Here is a 16,221-nt window from a genome sequence, read left to right as displayed (position 1 = left end):
TCTGAAGGTGACTGTTCAGCTGAGGGTCGGCCCTCCCCTCTATGCTCTGAAGGCTGTTGCAGCCCATCAGCCACCTTGGTCAAGGTCGTGAAGGAGTAGTCGACAGACGCATGTCCCTTCCTCAGTGACGGGCGAGTTCCTCACTACTCCAACAGTGCCAAGTCCCTGTCACTAATCTGTCGTGAGGGACTTTAGACACTGAAGGAGGCGTCAGGTGCTCTCGGGATAAGTATGTGGACGTCCATTTCAGGTGGTGTGAGGCAGTAGGTGTAACATTGCTACCATGTGTCAGAGTAACGGTTCCAGGAATTCTATGCTGTGGCTGACAGCATGAATGTTTTTAACCCGGGTTCCTTCAGCCAGTGGAATGGTAATTTGCAGACTGCAGTAATTTGTTTTAACTATAAGTCTGGTTTATTTGTAGGTTACTGCAGGATTATTCAAATAATGGGAGCTTTTCCGACTTTGACTTGATCAGCAACTTGGGTTCGTCAATGCTGTTGAGTGACCGGCTCACCTTCCTGGGTAAGTGGACAGTCTCCCAGTGCAATTGACCCTCAGTTTCCTGGTACAACCAGACCACCAGTGAAAACCAATAAATACAAAGTATTCATGTAGTATCTCTCCCATTTCCTCTTGCTCCAGCCCCTGAGTAATCCTAATCTGTCCCTAAAACAAGACGGTAGTTAATACATCTATACAGTCCTTGGGGATTTCCTTAAGCCTGTTTGCTAAGGATGTTTCATTGTCCCTTTTAGTGACCCTGCCTCCTCCCCATTCCTTGTTTTAAGTTTTTTCCTGTGATCTCATTAAATGGCAGAGTAATCTCAAGGGACAGCTGGTCTCTTCTTTTATGTTCTTATCTAATGACTCAGAAACATTTAAAGCTTTAAAGCTTTGAGTTTTCTGAGCAGCTTCCCTGAGAGTGGAAAGATGACTGCTGGATACTACCCAAGCGCAGGTTAACATAGGGCTGGTTTGTGAGGCGAATGAAGATAGAGTATTACAGTCAGGGGATGGTTAAAGTGACCAGTAAAATGGGTGAGGTCGGGATGAGGAGAAGATTCTGTAGAAACCCCTGCTGCTCTGGAGCTCAGAGCTCTTACCTGAGAGCTGATTTCTTGAGAAAGTGAAACGCAGATGGTTTGGTATTGAAGATTGAGAAGCTCATTGCATGAGGGAAGCCGTTTTGCAAAGAGGGGTAGGTGAGGCTTCTCTAGAGCACTATATTCATCAGTGTGTTTCCTGTTCCATGTCTTCGATCGACAGGGAAGTACTGTGAGTTTCACAAGTTGTATGGGGAGATGCGGTTTGCGGAGGCTGCCAGGCTGCTGCTGCTGCTGATGACTGCCCGCATTGCCCCACGCAGCTTTTGGATGACACTGCTCCTGGACGCACTTCCCCTCATGGAACAGAAAGAGGTGGGTCACGACATGAGTGAGAACAGATCAGCGTGGAGTGCGGACTGTAACCCTCTTCATCTACCATGTTTACACGTCCTAATGCAAGCCCAGCTCGTGGGGATTGGTTTAAGTAGAGTTTGAGAAAGTTGCCCAACCTGCAGTCATCCCTGTTATTGAAAGTCTAGTAGGAGGGGCTGAGTTGGGGTGGTTTTGGTCTTACACAGTGACTCATCACTCCTTGGGTAATCAAAACTGCCTTCTCGGTATCTCTACTCCGTTTTAATGCAGTTGATGAAACAGTATAAGTGCTTTAACTCCTAAGTAAATTATGAATTATGCTTCAAGCTGTACCTGTCCTGGGGGGTGATGTGTTCCCTTTCCAGTACTAACATTCTTCACATGGATGTGGTATTAAGAGAATTTAATATGAAACATAATGTGATGATTTCTTGATTTGTCCTTGATTACGATGTACGGGGCTTCAAGATTTACTGAGCATGTTGAAATTGAGGTCCAGCTGTCAGATGGACAGAATGCTGGCGGTAGAGCACAGGTATAACACTATGACTTGAACATCTTGTGTAATGTCATTTGCTTTGTTTCTCCTGGGCAGGTTATTTTCTCCACCGAACAAACCTATGAGCTCATGCATTGCCTAGAGGATGTGACAGCAGATGAGATGGAGAGAGAGAAGGTGGCACAAGCAATGTCGGTAAGGCATGGACCAAAAACACTCTTGCTACCACCCATCAGGTGGAAGTACAAAGGAGTGATTTCTGGCATGTAGTTGAACAGGAGGCTACTCAAACTCTCGAATGTGTTCTGTCAGAATCAGTCTGCTCACTGGCACTGTGATAGAATTCCCTGATATTTCACCACCACTCATTTTTTTATATGACACTCCCAAGTTTTTGTTTAAAACGGTGCACCTCAGTTCTCTACCATACATCCTGATGACCTTGACTTCAATTGATGCTAGCAGAGTGTTCTGACCTTACATTACACTTTGTTCCCTGATAGCCTATTCCTAAAACTTTGCTCTGGGATGCCCACTACTAAAGAAAATGGTTCCGCATGTAGGGTTCCCTGCTGGGAAATGTGCCCTGTGGGTGTTGGGTGCACTAGGTGGATGCTGACCCATTGTCCAGGTTAAAGAGCAGCCCCTGGACAGCCCTGAGCTTGGCTTTCACTTAGGGCCCCATGCCCAGTCAACCTTCTAAAGATAACGCTGACCCCATTGTGTATTGTTCTAGGGCGAGGATGATGTGGAGATCACAAAACTGAACCTCCTTCGATTAGCCTTCACTCGCAATTTGGCTAAAGCCATCATCCATGAAGGAACTCGTCAAGGATCTTGAAAGTGGGTGGGCAGCCTGGTCTTGTAACTAAGGTTTAATTTTCCTGTTTGTTTTGAATCCAGTGTAAAATTTGCACATTAAAATGCTTTCTAGTTCAAAGGTAGTGATGGTTTCTTCTGCATTTCTCATTGGCATCTGTCTTCTGCTGTCTCTTGTGCTTAGTCAGTCTGATGCTGAAGTACACTATCCATCCGTGTTCTCCCGCTGCCCCAGTCCACTTTTCACCTTTGATTATTTAGTGCTGCAGTTGGACAGCAGTAATTCCCATGGTAAACTAGTCGCAGAGACTGCCCTGAATACAACCACTGTGTCTGCTAACTCATCTGGAGCAGCCAGTGGTGATCGTGCACACTCCACACTGACAGCATCACAGGTTAGCACTGCACTGGGTCACCATAGCTGTCAGGCAGTGGCTTTACCTTTGTTGTTAAATTCATTTCTGGTGCCTTGTCTACCTGTAGCCAATCAAAATAAGACCATAAATATAAATATCAACCACAGACTGGGAGAAAATTTCTGGAAATCAGGAAGATGTAAAGATAAATTTATCATGCAGGAAACAACAGCTTAGAATTTAAAAATAACACTTCTAAAATTTGAGTTAGAACACAAACTGCACTGGATGCAGGACAGTTTCAAGAATGAAATCTTGAACAATAAATACATTATACAGAGCAGCAACAACTTGTGACAGCACTGGGAGCGATAAGTGCCTGTATCTCCGAGCACTGTGACATGTCACACATTGTCAAAGCATTTAGGGGAGGAGGGTGCTTCAGGGTAGGGGTGAGGAAGACTGAACCAGTTTTCTATAGAACAAATCCTTACGGCTTAACTTAGGTGGATGGAACATTTATCAATAAATGCTACTGTGCAATCTAAGAGCTCAGCAGTGCAACGGTGCAGGGAATAGATCCTGTGGGTTTGGTGGGTGTCCTGTCCACAGGAGTTGGGGTCCGGGCAGCTTGGAACAGCAGGTGGCACTGTAACCAACTCCCTCAATGCAGGAAAGCAAAATTAAAGTTTCCCTTATTTAATGCTCAGTTTTCCCTTATTTAATGCTCAGTTAATTTCAGAATCACCTCAAATATGTAGAGATAATTCCACAATATTTGGGTGAAGAAAGATATGAAAGCACAGCCTCAGTCTGAGGGATCTAAACAGGATGTGCAGGTCTGTTGGCAGGTTACTGACATCACATTTAATCCAGAGGCCAAAGTCACAGCCTCTTTCCCTACGTTACCAACAGTTTCCTTTTCAGTCCCACTAACCCCTCTGCCTTCTGAGCTGCATTAAAATGCAGAGTCAATGTAGCTTTAAGGAATAAGAGCCAATCTTTTGATGAGACTTTTTAAAGCCTTTAGATCCAACCCTCAGTACAGTGCTGTTTGGTGCTGATCCACCAGAGCCATCTGTTGACTTTCATGGTCACACCACTATCTCTTTGGTCATTGCCTGTACCTGTAATATTAAACTTTCCAATTCTGATGAATAGTCATCAACCTGCAGGTTCATAAAAACAGAAAATGCTTGAAATACTCAGCATGTCAGTTTCTGTAGAAAGAAACAGTTAGGGTATCAGCCAGGTGCCAATTTCCTGTTATATTTCAGTATCTTTTTGATCCAAATGTTTACTCTGCCTCACTCTCTACAGAAACTATCTGACCTGCTGAGTATGTCCAACATTTTTCAGACCAGGTGCTGGTCACCTTCTTGGACCTTAACCATGGCAGTGATGGTGATTAAATACAGGGGCACTACAGCCTAATTCTTCAAGTGCAGGATCTTGGAATTGCCGGAGCCAGGTGAAATCCAGGAGCAGGGATCTCAATCATTAAGAGAATTCAGGCCAGCAACCTGGTTGTGTTTGGTGAACTCAGCCGTACGTAGGTGTCGCTTGTGAAGTGTAGCTGATCAGTAAATGGGTGAAGGGTGCAGCATGCTTTTGCCATTTTCGGCTGGAGTGTCTGGAGAACAGAATGAGACATGGACACTGTGTGACAGAAGAACAGTGGCAGTGACAAGACTCGAGTCCTGTGGAAGACATCAACCCATTTCCACACCTTCAAATATGTTCCTTCATCACTTCCTGAAACTTCAGACAAAACAGATAACACAGTGCTTCAGTGGAAACTGTGTTCAAGTTCACTGTTACTGGAAACGAGCTGTGACTGTGGGGGTCAGAGGCTTCCCCACTTCTCAGCTGGGGGGAACTGGTCCACTTCAGCCAGCTCCGAGCAGATCTGATGTCCCATTGCAAAAGTCAGCTTGTACCTCAGACGCACCTTCTCCTAGAGACACAAATATATGAGGAGGCATAGTGAAGACCAGCCTGACAACGCCTGAACTCAGTTTAAAGAAAACCCCAAAGACAGTCACCTCTGGATTAATCCTGGTGCTACAAGAAATCAGAAAGGAAGGAGGATCAGAGAGTGGCTTGAGGCCTGGGGTAGGAGGGGTGGCTACAGATGGCATCTCAGGAAAGCAAGCTTATGGGGGGGGGGGGTGGATAGATACATTCAGCAGTGAGATTTCTGATAGCAACAGACTGAAAAGTCATACCATATTAAACTGGAGGGATAAGGAAGAGTTTGTAGAATAGGAAAGTGGGTTCATATTGCATGTGTCCAAGTATACTGAATACAAATGGTCAGCTAGAAATACAAACAGCTACAGAACCATAACAGAATAGACTAAAATGGTGAGCCATATAATACTCAGAAAAGATAGGAAAGGAGAAAGAGAGGTAGCCTGGCAAAACTGAGGGAGGAAGGAAGAAGTTAGAAGGAGTGGAGCCCTTGATTAGAACTAAGAAGCAAAAAGAGTTTGATTACACTATCAGAAAGTAGGAGAGTAAACAGGAACAAATCTGCAAGGAAATTACAAGTTCAAACACTAGCTGGTGTAGACCACAACCCTCTTGATATTTTGTAGGTAACTTTACAATAAGAGGAAAGGAGGGAGAGAAATTCCAGGAACGTGGGTACAAGCACGCCTGTGGTCAGCTTCACCTTGGTCCAGTTGCTGGATCCAGTACTTGGGAATGAAGTGTGTGACACTAGATCAGGAGTCAGTGGGTGCACACAGTGGGTACATTAGCCGTTGAAGGACAGAACAATCTAAAGTAGACCACCTTTCCTGCAGTCTGATCAACAAAGGTGTAATCAGTGTAAAATGGAATCAAAAATTGACAGGAAAACTGATGAAGTAGTTGCTGAGTACAATCAAGTGTGTGTAGGCATGGCAGGTGGGTCCTGAAGGGGGAAACCGGTTCAGTACTGTAAGAGAGAAAGTATAATGAAACAGAGGGTGTGTGAGCACAGCAAGTGGGTCCTGAACGGGGAAACCGGTTCAGTACTGTAAGTTGACGGAGGCAGTGGGGAGAATTGTGCTGGCAAAGAGACAGTGAAATGTGGCAATTCACTGGCATGAAAACAGTAAGCAGTTGGTAAGGGCTGGGATTTAGCAAACAAAATCTGAAGCTCAGAAGTACAGGGCATGTTGGAATGAATAGTCTATACCTGTGTTTACTGAAAAGAGATACTGAAAAAAAAGTAGAGAGAGTGCAGAGACCACAGGTGAGGTTAGACGAGTAGGCAGGACAGGACATACTGGAAACTCTGCCATGTTTAGAGGGAGTAAGTCATCTGGCTCAGACATCCTCCACTTCCGCTTGTTCAGCGAAGAGATTGGAGAAGGTCTTCCAATCTTCCTTCATTTGAGAAAGAATGCAGTGACATTACTGGCAGCTACAGGGTGACCGGCTTAGCGATGATGGGAGGTTTTGGAATCAAAATCGGGAAAACATTAACGTACACTCAGATTACTCTCCTTTACTCTCTGTTACCACCCACAGCTCCAATCTGCTAATTAAATTTGCTGACGACACTACACTGATTGGCCTAATCTCAAGTAATAATGAGGCAGCCTACAGAGGAAAAAGTCATGACTCTGACACAGTGGTGTCAAGAAAACAACCTCTCCCTCAATGTCGCAAAAACAAAGGAGCTGGTTGTGGATTACAGCAGGAATGGAGATGGGCTAACCCCTATTGACATCAATGGATCTGGGGTTGAGAGGGTGAACAGCTTTAAGTTCCTCGGCATCCACTTCACGAGGACCTCATGTGGTCTGTACATACGGGCTGTGTGGTGAAAAAAGCACAACAGCGCCTCTTTCACCTCAGACGGTTCAGGAAGTTTGACAAGAGTCCCCAAATCCTAGGGACTTTCTACAGGGGCACAATTGACAGCATCCTGACTGGCTGCATCACTGCCTGGTATGAGAACTGTACTTCCCTCAATCGCAGGACTCTGCAGAGAGTGGTGCGGACAGCCCAGTACATCTGTAGATATGAACTTCCCACTATTCAGGACATTTACTAAGACAGGTGTGTAAAAAGGGCCCGAAGGCCACAAACTGTTCCAGCTGCTACCATCCAGGAAAACAGTCCTGCAGCATAAAAGCTAGGATCAACAGGCTCCGGGACAACTTCTTCCAGCAGGCTATCAGACTGATTAGTTCATGCTTACACAACTGTATTTCTATGTTATATTGACTGTCCTGTTGTACATACTATTTATTATAAATTACTATAAATTGCACATTTAGACAGATGTAACGTAAAGATTTTTACTCCTCATGTATATGAAGGATGTAAGAAATAAAGTCAATTCAATTCAATTAGGGGAAACAGTATTTGTAAAAGGCAGTTTCTGTTTGACTAAATGAATTAGAAACGTAGAAAACCTATAGCATCATACGGGCCCTTCGGCCCACAAAGTTGTGCCGAACATGTCATCACCTTAGAAATTACCTAGGCCCTCTAATAGCCCTCTATTTTTCTAAGCTCCATGTACCTGTTCAGGAGTCTCTTAAAAGACCCTATTGTATCTGCCTCCACCACCGTCGCCGGCAGCCCATTCCACACACTCACCACTCTCTGCATAAAAAACTTACCCCTGACATCTCCTCTGTACTACTTCCAAGCAACTTAAACCTGGGTCCTCTTGTGGCAACCATTTCAGCCCTGGGAAAAAACCTCTCATCAATCATATACACCTCGATCAGGTCACCTCTCATCCTCCGTCACTCCAAAAAAAAAGCAGAGTTCACTCAACCTATTCTCATAAGGCATGCTCCCCAATCTAGGCAACATTCTTGTAAATCTCCTTTGCACCCTTCCTGTAGTGAGGCGACCAGAACTGAGCACAGTACTCCCAAGTGAGGTCTGACCAGGGTCCTATACAGCTGCAACATTACCTCTCGGCTCCTAAACTCAATCCCATGGTTGATGAAGGCCAATGCACCGTATGCTTTCCTAACCACAGAGTCAACCTGCGCAGCAGCTTTGAGTGTCCTATGGACTCCGATCCCAAGATCCCTGCGATCCTCCACACTGTCAAGAGTCTTACCATTAATACTATATTCTGCCATTATACTAGACCTACCAAAATGAACCATCTCACAATTATCTGGGTTGAACTCCATCCGCCACTTCTCAGCCCAGTTTTGCATCCTATCAATGTCCTGCTGTAACCTCTGACAGCTCTCCACACTATCCACAACACCCCCAACCTTTGTGTCATCAGCAAACTTACTAACCCATCCCTCCACTTCCTCATCCAGGTCATTTATAAAAATCACGAAGAGAAAGGATCCCAGAGCAGATCCCTGAGGCACACCACTGGTCACTGACCTCCATACAGAATATGGCTCGTTTACAACCACTCTTTGCCTTGTGTGGGCAAGCCAGTTCTGGGTCCAGAAAGCAATGTTCACTTGGATCCCATGCCTCCTTACTTTCTCAATAAGCCTTGCATGGGGTACCTTGTTAAGTGCCTTGCTGAAATCCATATACACTACATCTACTGCTCTACCTTCAATGTGTTTAGTCACATCCTCAAAAAATTCAATCAGGCTCGTAAAACATGACCTGCCTTTGACAAAGTTATGCTGACTATTCCTAATCATATTATGCCTCTCCAAGTGTTCATAAATCCTACCTCTCAGGATCTTCTCCATCAACCTACCAACCACTGAAGTAAGACTCACTGGTCTATAATTTTCTGGGCTATCTCTACTCCCTTTCTTGAATAATGGAACAACATCCACAACCCTCCAATCCTCCAGAACCTCTCCTGTCCCCATTAATGATGCAAAGATCATCGCCAGAGGCTCAGCAATCTCCTCCCTGGCCTCCCACATTAGCCTGGGGTATATCTCATCCGGTCTCAGTGACTTATCCAACTTCATGCTTTCCTCTTTCTTAATATCGACATGCTCAAGCTTTTCAGTCTGCTGTAAGTTATCCCTGCAATCGCCAAGATCCTTTTCCATAGTGAATACTGAAGTAAAGTTTTCATTAAGTACCTCTGCTATTTCCTCCAGTTCCATACACACTTTCCCACTGTCACACTTGATTGGTCCTATTCTCTCATGAATTATCCTCTTGTTCTTCACATACTTGTAGAATGCCTTGGGGTTTTCCTTATTCCTGTCTGCCAAGGTCCCTTCTGACTCTCCTAATTTCTTTCTTAAGCTCCTTCCTGCTAACCTTATAATCTTCTAGATCTCTATCATTACCTAGTTTTTTGAACTTTTTGTAAGCTCTTCTTTTCTATTTGACTAGATTTACAACAGCCTTTGTACACCACAGTTCCTTTCCCTGTCTCATTGGAACATACCTATGCAGAACTCCACACAAATATCCCTTGAACATTTACCATATTTCTTCCGTACCTTTCCCTGAGAACATCTGTTCCCAATTTATGCTTCCAAGTTCCTGCCTGATAGCCTCATATTTCCCCTTACTCCAATTAAACTCTTTCTTAACTTGTCTGTTTCTATCCCTCTCCAATGCTATGGTAAAGGAGATAGAATTGTGATCACTATCTCCAAAATGCTCTCCCACTGAGAGATCTGACATCTGACCAGGTTCATTTCCCAATACCAAATCAAGTACAGCCTCTCCTCTTGTAGGCTTATCTACATATTGTGTCAAGAAACCGTCCTGAACACACCTAACAAACTCCACCCCATCTAAACCCCTCACTCTAGGGAGATGCCAATTGATACTTGGGAAATTAAAATTTTATTACTTTATTGTAGCCAAGCAATTGATACTAAAGCATACAATCATCACAGCGATATTTGATTCTGCGCTTCGTGCTCCCTGGAGTACAAGTCGATAGTAAATATAATAAAAATTTAAATTATAAATCATAAATAAAAAATAGAAAAGGGAAAGTAAGGTGGTGCAAAAAAAAAACCAAGAGGCAGGTCTGGATATTTGGAGGGTACGACCCAGATCCGGGTCAGGATCCGTTCAGCAGCCTTATCACAGTTGGAAAGAAGCTGTTCCCAAATTTCCCACCACGACAACCCTTTTATTATTACACCTTTCCAGAATCTGTCTCTGTATCTGCTCTCCGATTTCCCTGTTACTATTGGGTGGTCTATAAAAAACACCCAGTAGAGTTATTGACCCCTTCCTGTTTCTAACTCCACCCACACAGATTCCGTAGACAATCCCTCCATGTCTTCCTCCTTTTCTATGGCTGTGACACTATCTCTGATCAACAGTGCCATGCCTCCACCTCTTTTGCCTCCCTCCCTGTCCTTTCTGAAACATCTAAGGCTTGGCACTCAAAGTAACTTTTCCTGTCCCTGAACCATCCAAGTCTCTGTAATGGCCACAACATCATAGCTCCAAGTAATGATCCACGCTCTAAACTCATCCGCTTTGTTCATAATATTCCTTGCATTAAAATAGACACATTGTAACCCATCGGTCTGAGCGTGTCCCTTTCTCTAACACCTGCCTATCCCCCCCCCCCTTGCACCGTCTCCAAGCTTTCTCTAATTGTGACCCAATTGCCTCTTTCTTAGTCTCTTCAGTTTGGTTCCCACGCCCCAGCAATTCTAGTTTAAATTCTCCCCAACAGCCTTAGCAAACCTCCCCGCCAGGATATTGGTCCCCCTGGGATTTAAGTGCAACCCGTCCTTTTTGTACAGGTCATTCCTGCCCCAAAAGAGGTCCCAATGATCCAGAAATCTGAATCCCTGCCCCCTGCTACAATCTGTTAGCCACACACTTATCCTCCATCTCACTCTGTTCCTATTCTCACTGTTATGTGCCACAGGCCACATCCTGAGATTACTACCTTTGAGTTCCTGCTTCTCAACTTCCTAACTCCCTGTAGTCTGCTGTCAGGACTTCCTCCCTTTTCCTGTCTATATCGTGGGTACCAATATGTACCACAACCTTTCAATTGTTTGTTGAGAAGGTAGATGAAGGGAAGCATAGATGTTACATCTGTACATTTTAAGAATGTGCTTGATGAAATATCACACAAAGGCTGATTGAGTAGGTTCAGCATCACCTTGGGCAGAAAGCAGTGAATCGTGCTAATGGCCAGGACAAATACTGTCTATTAATATGCATAAATGACTCAACATTGGAATAGAGAGTGGAATTTTAAAATAAATTTGGTTGATAGCACCAAACCTAGCAAAGAGGTGAATGGTAATGATATCACCTGCAGGATGGTCAAAACTGAGTGGATAGGCAAGTGATAGACAGAGCTTTATACAGAAAAACGCAAGCTCGTCTATTTAGAAAGAAGGGATGGGCCTGGGTTCATGCACATCAATCTGTAAGGACTTACTGAGAGAGAAGTTAGAAAGCTTCATAAATACCAGCAGAGAGTGCAAAAGGAGCAAGTTGAATAAAGCTATGGATTGACCATAACTGGAGCACAGCCGGTAACTACACTTAAGGGAGAATGTGTAGGTCCATTACCTGATTGCTTCCACAGAGAAGAGATTTCAACTGTACGGTTAGACTGGAATTAGTGAAGTTGTTCCCCTTACACTGTAGGCTGAGGCTCAAGGGAGATTTGAAAGGAGTGGTACCAGCCCGGCACAGGTAGAGAACAGCCGATGTTACAAGGAGTTGGCTGTGGTAGAGTTTGCAGGTTTTGGACCATAGATACAAAGTACAAGGAAGAACCGTTGCAGAGAGGCAGTGGTTCCAGCTGGATTTCACTCCTTACAAAGGTCTGGAGAATCAATGGTCTTAAAATATATTGGATCAACTCCTGGGGGAAGTAGGGCCGTGGGGATAATACAAGGGAATGGGATGGTCTGGACTGCTCTAAGTAGAGAGAATGCTTTTAATGGGGTGAATAGCCTCCTGCAATGTAATGACAATGACATACAGTATATCCTAACATACATGGGCAGAATAAGAGCTAGAAATGTATTCACACACACACCCCTCTATCCACAAGAACAGCACACACTGATCAGGACAGGACCTACCTTTAATGGGTTTGCCAGTAGCATGACTTGGGTGATGGCGGCTGGAGGCAGGATGGGATTAAATGGAGCCAGTTCGGTCCCTGACGGAGGCTGTAACTTCACTTTCATTGTCTGAGGAGAAACAGTCAGTCCATTATCACAGGGAGCTGCAGAGGGGAATGTGTTTGTGGGTGCTGACGTGGAATGGGGCTCCTTACCTTGGGTACGGCGGCCTGCAGTACGATGTTGGTGACGGGCAGGGGCGAGGTGTTGATCATGGAAATGACTATGACCAGCACATCCGGCCTGGCTGGGGGGCAGTCCTTCGCAAAGTGTAGCAGGATCCTGAAGCCGTTCTTGTCATACGCAGTCACTGGCAGAACACTACCTGGGATGACAGCACATACGGCATTCACTGAATTATACTGCACAAGAAGCCATTCAGCATGATCTTGATCACGATCCCGTCCAAACAACATTTCCTTACAACTTCACGTGTTTTCCCGGGCTGTTTCTGAATGGACATCACCAGCTGGCTCAGTTTATCCACCTCCTCATTCTTTCTCTCACTTGCCACTGACCTGCTTCTCCCTTACAGTCAAATTAAATAATTCACTGTTCTTTCTCAGCCGCATGGGAGCCCCCGGCCTACACTCCCACCCCTTGGTACAGGTGAAATGCAAGCAGTGGACATGACATTCTCGAACAATCAATTTCCCGTCTCGACAAGTTTCACTTCCCCGAACTGTTGTGCTTTTTGCCATCACCTGTACAGCCTGAGTCACAGAGTGGTAACCACGGGCCCTTCCGCTGGAGCGATGGGACACCTCTTGCCACTGCCGTCTGGACTAGATTTTCCTAGCTCCCCCTTATGTGTGGCTCTGGAAGCAGAGATAAGAGATACTCACTTGGTTTAATGGTCTCCAGAGGAACTAACACGTTGGCAAGCGACACTTCTGGTGGTCCAGTTCGGAGGGGACTGACCGGCTGAGGGGAGAGCGAGTGAAACAGGGGGCTTCCAGGAGCTGCCGAGGGTGTGCACTGGCCACTGCCCCCCACCGTCCCAGACACCACACCCATCACACGAGAAGCACTAGGGTCAAAAGTAAGTACAGACAAGTTTCCTTTGTGAGAAGTATTCTACCGCATCTCCCATCCTTATCTGGGTCATCCTCCCAAACAATATCACCTCTCCACACAGGAAGACAGAGGAGGGTAAGGAGAGGTGTCTTTAACAAGGATAAGTGGTATTTGCTTTCAGTTCTCACCCACTCCCTCCACCCTTCCTCATTTCTCTTCCCCCTCCCTCCCTTTCCCACCGTCCCTCCTTCCTCTTTCTCCCTCTCCCCTCCTCCCTCTTTCCCCTCGACCACCTCCCTCCCTCTCCTGTCCCTCCTTCCTCTTCTCCTCAAGACACCTCCTCCCTCCATCTCCCCCTCCCTTCCTGTCTTCCACCACCACCTCCTCTTACCAAATTCCCTCCCTTCCTCCCCGCCTCCCGCCTCATCCTTCACGCTCATGCCTCGCACACGTGGTCGGTAATGAAAGAGGCAGCTCACCCCCTCAGCTCCTCTCGGTGTTTCTGCTCCAGGGTGTTCAGGGTGAAGCTGCCGAACGCCGCCGGGGTGGAGGAGTCAGAGCCGCAGCCTCCTGGGAACAGGGAGAGCGACTGGGCGGGCAGGCAGGGGGTAGGCGCACTCAGCACTGCACTGCCTTTCACACAGAGAGGCATGGCTGGGGCATGAGTGAGCTGGGAAGCCAGGAAAGAGTGAGGAGGGGGCTGCTCGAAGATGCTGGCTTCTGAATGTGTTGCAGGATTTGTGGAGGATCTTCTCCCAGCAGGAGCTAGGGGCACAGTGAAGGGGTTGAGGGTGCTGTTGTCCATCTGGAACAGAAAACCATGTTAGAATTGAATTGAATTGACTTTATTGCTTACATCTTTCACATACATGAGGAGTAAAAATCTTTATGTTACATCTCCATCTAAATATGCAACCATAGTGATTTATAATAGAACAGTCAGTGTAATATAGAGTGCACTCAAATCAGCGTGAGGCTGGTGGATGAAGCTGTCCCGGAGCCTGTTGGTCCTGGCTTTTATGCTGCAGTACTGCTTCCCAGATGGTAGCAGCTGGAAGTTTGTGGTCGGGATGGTTTGGGTCCCCAGTGATCCTACGGGCCCTTTTTATACACCTGTCCTTGTAATTGTCCTGAATCATGGGAAGTTCACAACTACAAATGCGCTGGACTGTCCACACCACTCTCCTCAGAGTCCTGCGATTGAGAGAGGTACAGTTCCCATACCAGGCAGTGATGCAGCCAGTCAGGATGCTCTCAATTGTGCCCCTGTAGAAAGTTGTTAGGATTTGGGGGCCCATACCAAACTTCCTCAACCGTCTGAGGTGAAAGAGGCGCTGTTGTGTCTTCTTCACCACACAGCTGGTGTGTACAGACCACGTGAGGTCCTTGGTGAGGTGGATGCTGAGGAACTTAAAGCTGTTTACCCTCTCAACCCCAGATCCATTGATGTCAATAGGGGTTAGCCCATCTCCATTCCTCCTGTAGTTCACAACCAGCTCCTTTGTTTTTGCGACATTGAGAGAGAGGTTATTTTCTTGACATCACTGTGTTAGAGAGATGACTTCTTCCCTGTAGGCCACCTCGTTATTGTTTCAAATAAGGCCAATCAATGTAGTGGCTAATTTAATTAGCAGATTGGAGCTGTGGGTGGCGACACAGTCATGGGTTTACAGGGAGTAAAGGAGGGGACTCAGTATAGAGCCCTGAGGGGCTCCTGTATTGAGAGTAAGAGGGGTAGAGGTGAGGGAGCCCACTCCTACAACTTGCTGGCGATCTGACAGGAAGTCCAGGCTCCAGCTGCACAAGGCAGGGTCAAAGCCGAGGTCTCTAAGCTTCTTGTTGAGCCTGGATGTTACTATGGTGTTGAAAGTTGAACTTTAGTCCAAGAACAGCATTCTCACATAAGCATCCATAACAAGTAAATCAATTACGTATATTGAATAGATTATTTTAAAATGTGCAAAAACAGAAATACTGTATGTTTAAAAAAGTGAGGTAGTGTCCAAAGCTTCAAACTCCATTTAGGAATCGGATGGCAGAGGGGAAGAAGCTGTTCCTGAATCGCTGAGTGTGTGTCTTCAGGCTTCTGTACCTCCTACCTGATGGTAACAGTGAGAAAAGGACATGCCCTGGGTGCTGGAGGTCCTTAATAATGGACGCTGCCTTTCTGAGACACCGCTCCCTAAAGATGTCCTGGGTACTTTGTAGGCTAGTGCCCAAGATGGAGCTGACTAGATTTACAACCCTCTGTAGCTTCTTTCTGTCCCATGCAGTAGCCCCTCCATACCAGACAGTGATGCAGCCTGTCAGAATGCTCTCCATGGTACAACTATAGAAATTTTTGAGTGTATTTCTTAGCATGCCAAATCGCTTCAAACTCCTAATAAAGTATAGCCGTTGTCTTGCCTTCTTTAAGACTACATCGATATGTTGGGACCAGGTGAGATCCTCAGATCTTGACACCCAGGAACTTGAAGCTGATCACTCTCTCCACTTCTGATCCCTCTATGAGGATTGGTATGTGTTCCTTCATTTTACCCTTCCTGAAGTCCACAATCAGCTCTTTCATCTTACTGCTGCGGCACCATTTCACTAGTTCCACCATCTCACTCCTGTACGCCTTCTCATCACCACCTGAGATTCTACCAACAATGGTTGTATCGTCAGCAAATTTGTAGATGGTATTTGAGCTATTCCTATCCACACAGTCATGTGTATATAGACAGTACAGCAGTGGGCTAAACACACACCCGAGGTGCGGCAGTGTTGATCGTCAGTGAGGAGGAGATGTTATCACCAATCCGCACAGACTGTGGTCTTCCGGTTAGGAAGTCGAGGATCCAATTACAGAGGGAGGTACAGAGGCCCAGGTTCTGCAACTTCTCAATCAGGATTGTGGGAATGATGGTATTAAATGCTGAGCTATAGTCAATGAACAGCATCCTGACGTAGATGTTTGTGTTGTCTAGGTGGCCTAAAGCCATGTGAAGAGCCATGGAGATTGCGTCTGCCGTTGACCTATTGTGATGATAGGCAAATTACAATGGGCCCAGGTCCTTGCTGAGGCCGGAGTTCAG

The 16,221-nt window shown here is 45.9% G+C and overlaps 2 protein-coding genes across 5 annotated transcripts in view; one reads left to right on the top strand and one right to left on the bottom strand.

Moving 5' to 3' along the window:
- Positions 1 to 2,875, top strand: part of nup85 (nucleoporin 85) — a 63,764-nt gene extending 60,889 nt beyond the window's left edge. For all 3 annotated transcript variants that reach the window (XM_063030841.1, XM_063030839.1, XM_063030842.1), the window contains 4 exons: positions 425 to 525; positions 1,270 to 1,421; positions 2,017 to 2,115; positions 2,657 to 2,875. In XM_063030841.1, coding sequence (XP_062886911.1) covers positions 425 to 525; positions 1,270 to 1,421; positions 2,017 to 2,115; positions 2,657 to 2,761 — 457 coding nt within the window. In that variant the 3' untranslated portion in view covers positions 2,762 to 2,875. The remainder of the gene's footprint in view (positions 1 to 424; positions 526 to 1,269; positions 1,422 to 2,016; positions 2,116 to 2,656) is intronic.
- Positions 2,876 to 3,022: 147 nt separating this feature from the next.
- LOC134336559 (ADP-ribosylation factor-binding protein GGA3-like) overlaps positions 3,023 to 16,221 on the bottom strand; it is a 59,823-nt gene continuing 46,624 nt past the window's right edge. For both annotated transcript variants that reach the window (XM_063030837.1, XM_063030838.1), the window contains 5 exons: positions 13,624 to 13,949; positions 12,973 to 13,157; positions 12,283 to 12,452; positions 12,086 to 12,196; positions 3,023 to 5,052 (listed from right to left, as the gene is read on the bottom strand). In XM_063030837.1, the coding sequence (XP_062886907.1) occupies positions 4,942 to 5,052; positions 12,086 to 12,196; positions 12,283 to 12,452; positions 12,973 to 13,157; positions 13,624 to 13,949 (903 nt within the window). In that variant the 3' untranslated portion in view covers positions 3,023 to 4,941. The remainder of the gene's footprint in view (positions 5,053 to 12,085; positions 12,197 to 12,282; positions 12,453 to 12,972; positions 13,158 to 13,623; positions 13,950 to 16,221) is intronic.

Source organism: Mobula hypostoma, chromosome 22 (assembly GCF_963921235.1).
Source record: "Mobula hypostoma chromosome 22, sMobHyp1.1, whole genome shotgun sequence".
NCBI lineage: Eukaryota > Metazoa > Chordata > Chondrichthyes > Myliobatiformes > Myliobatidae > Mobula > Mobula hypostoma.
This window is presented reverse-complemented; position numbering and strand designations above follow the sequence as displayed.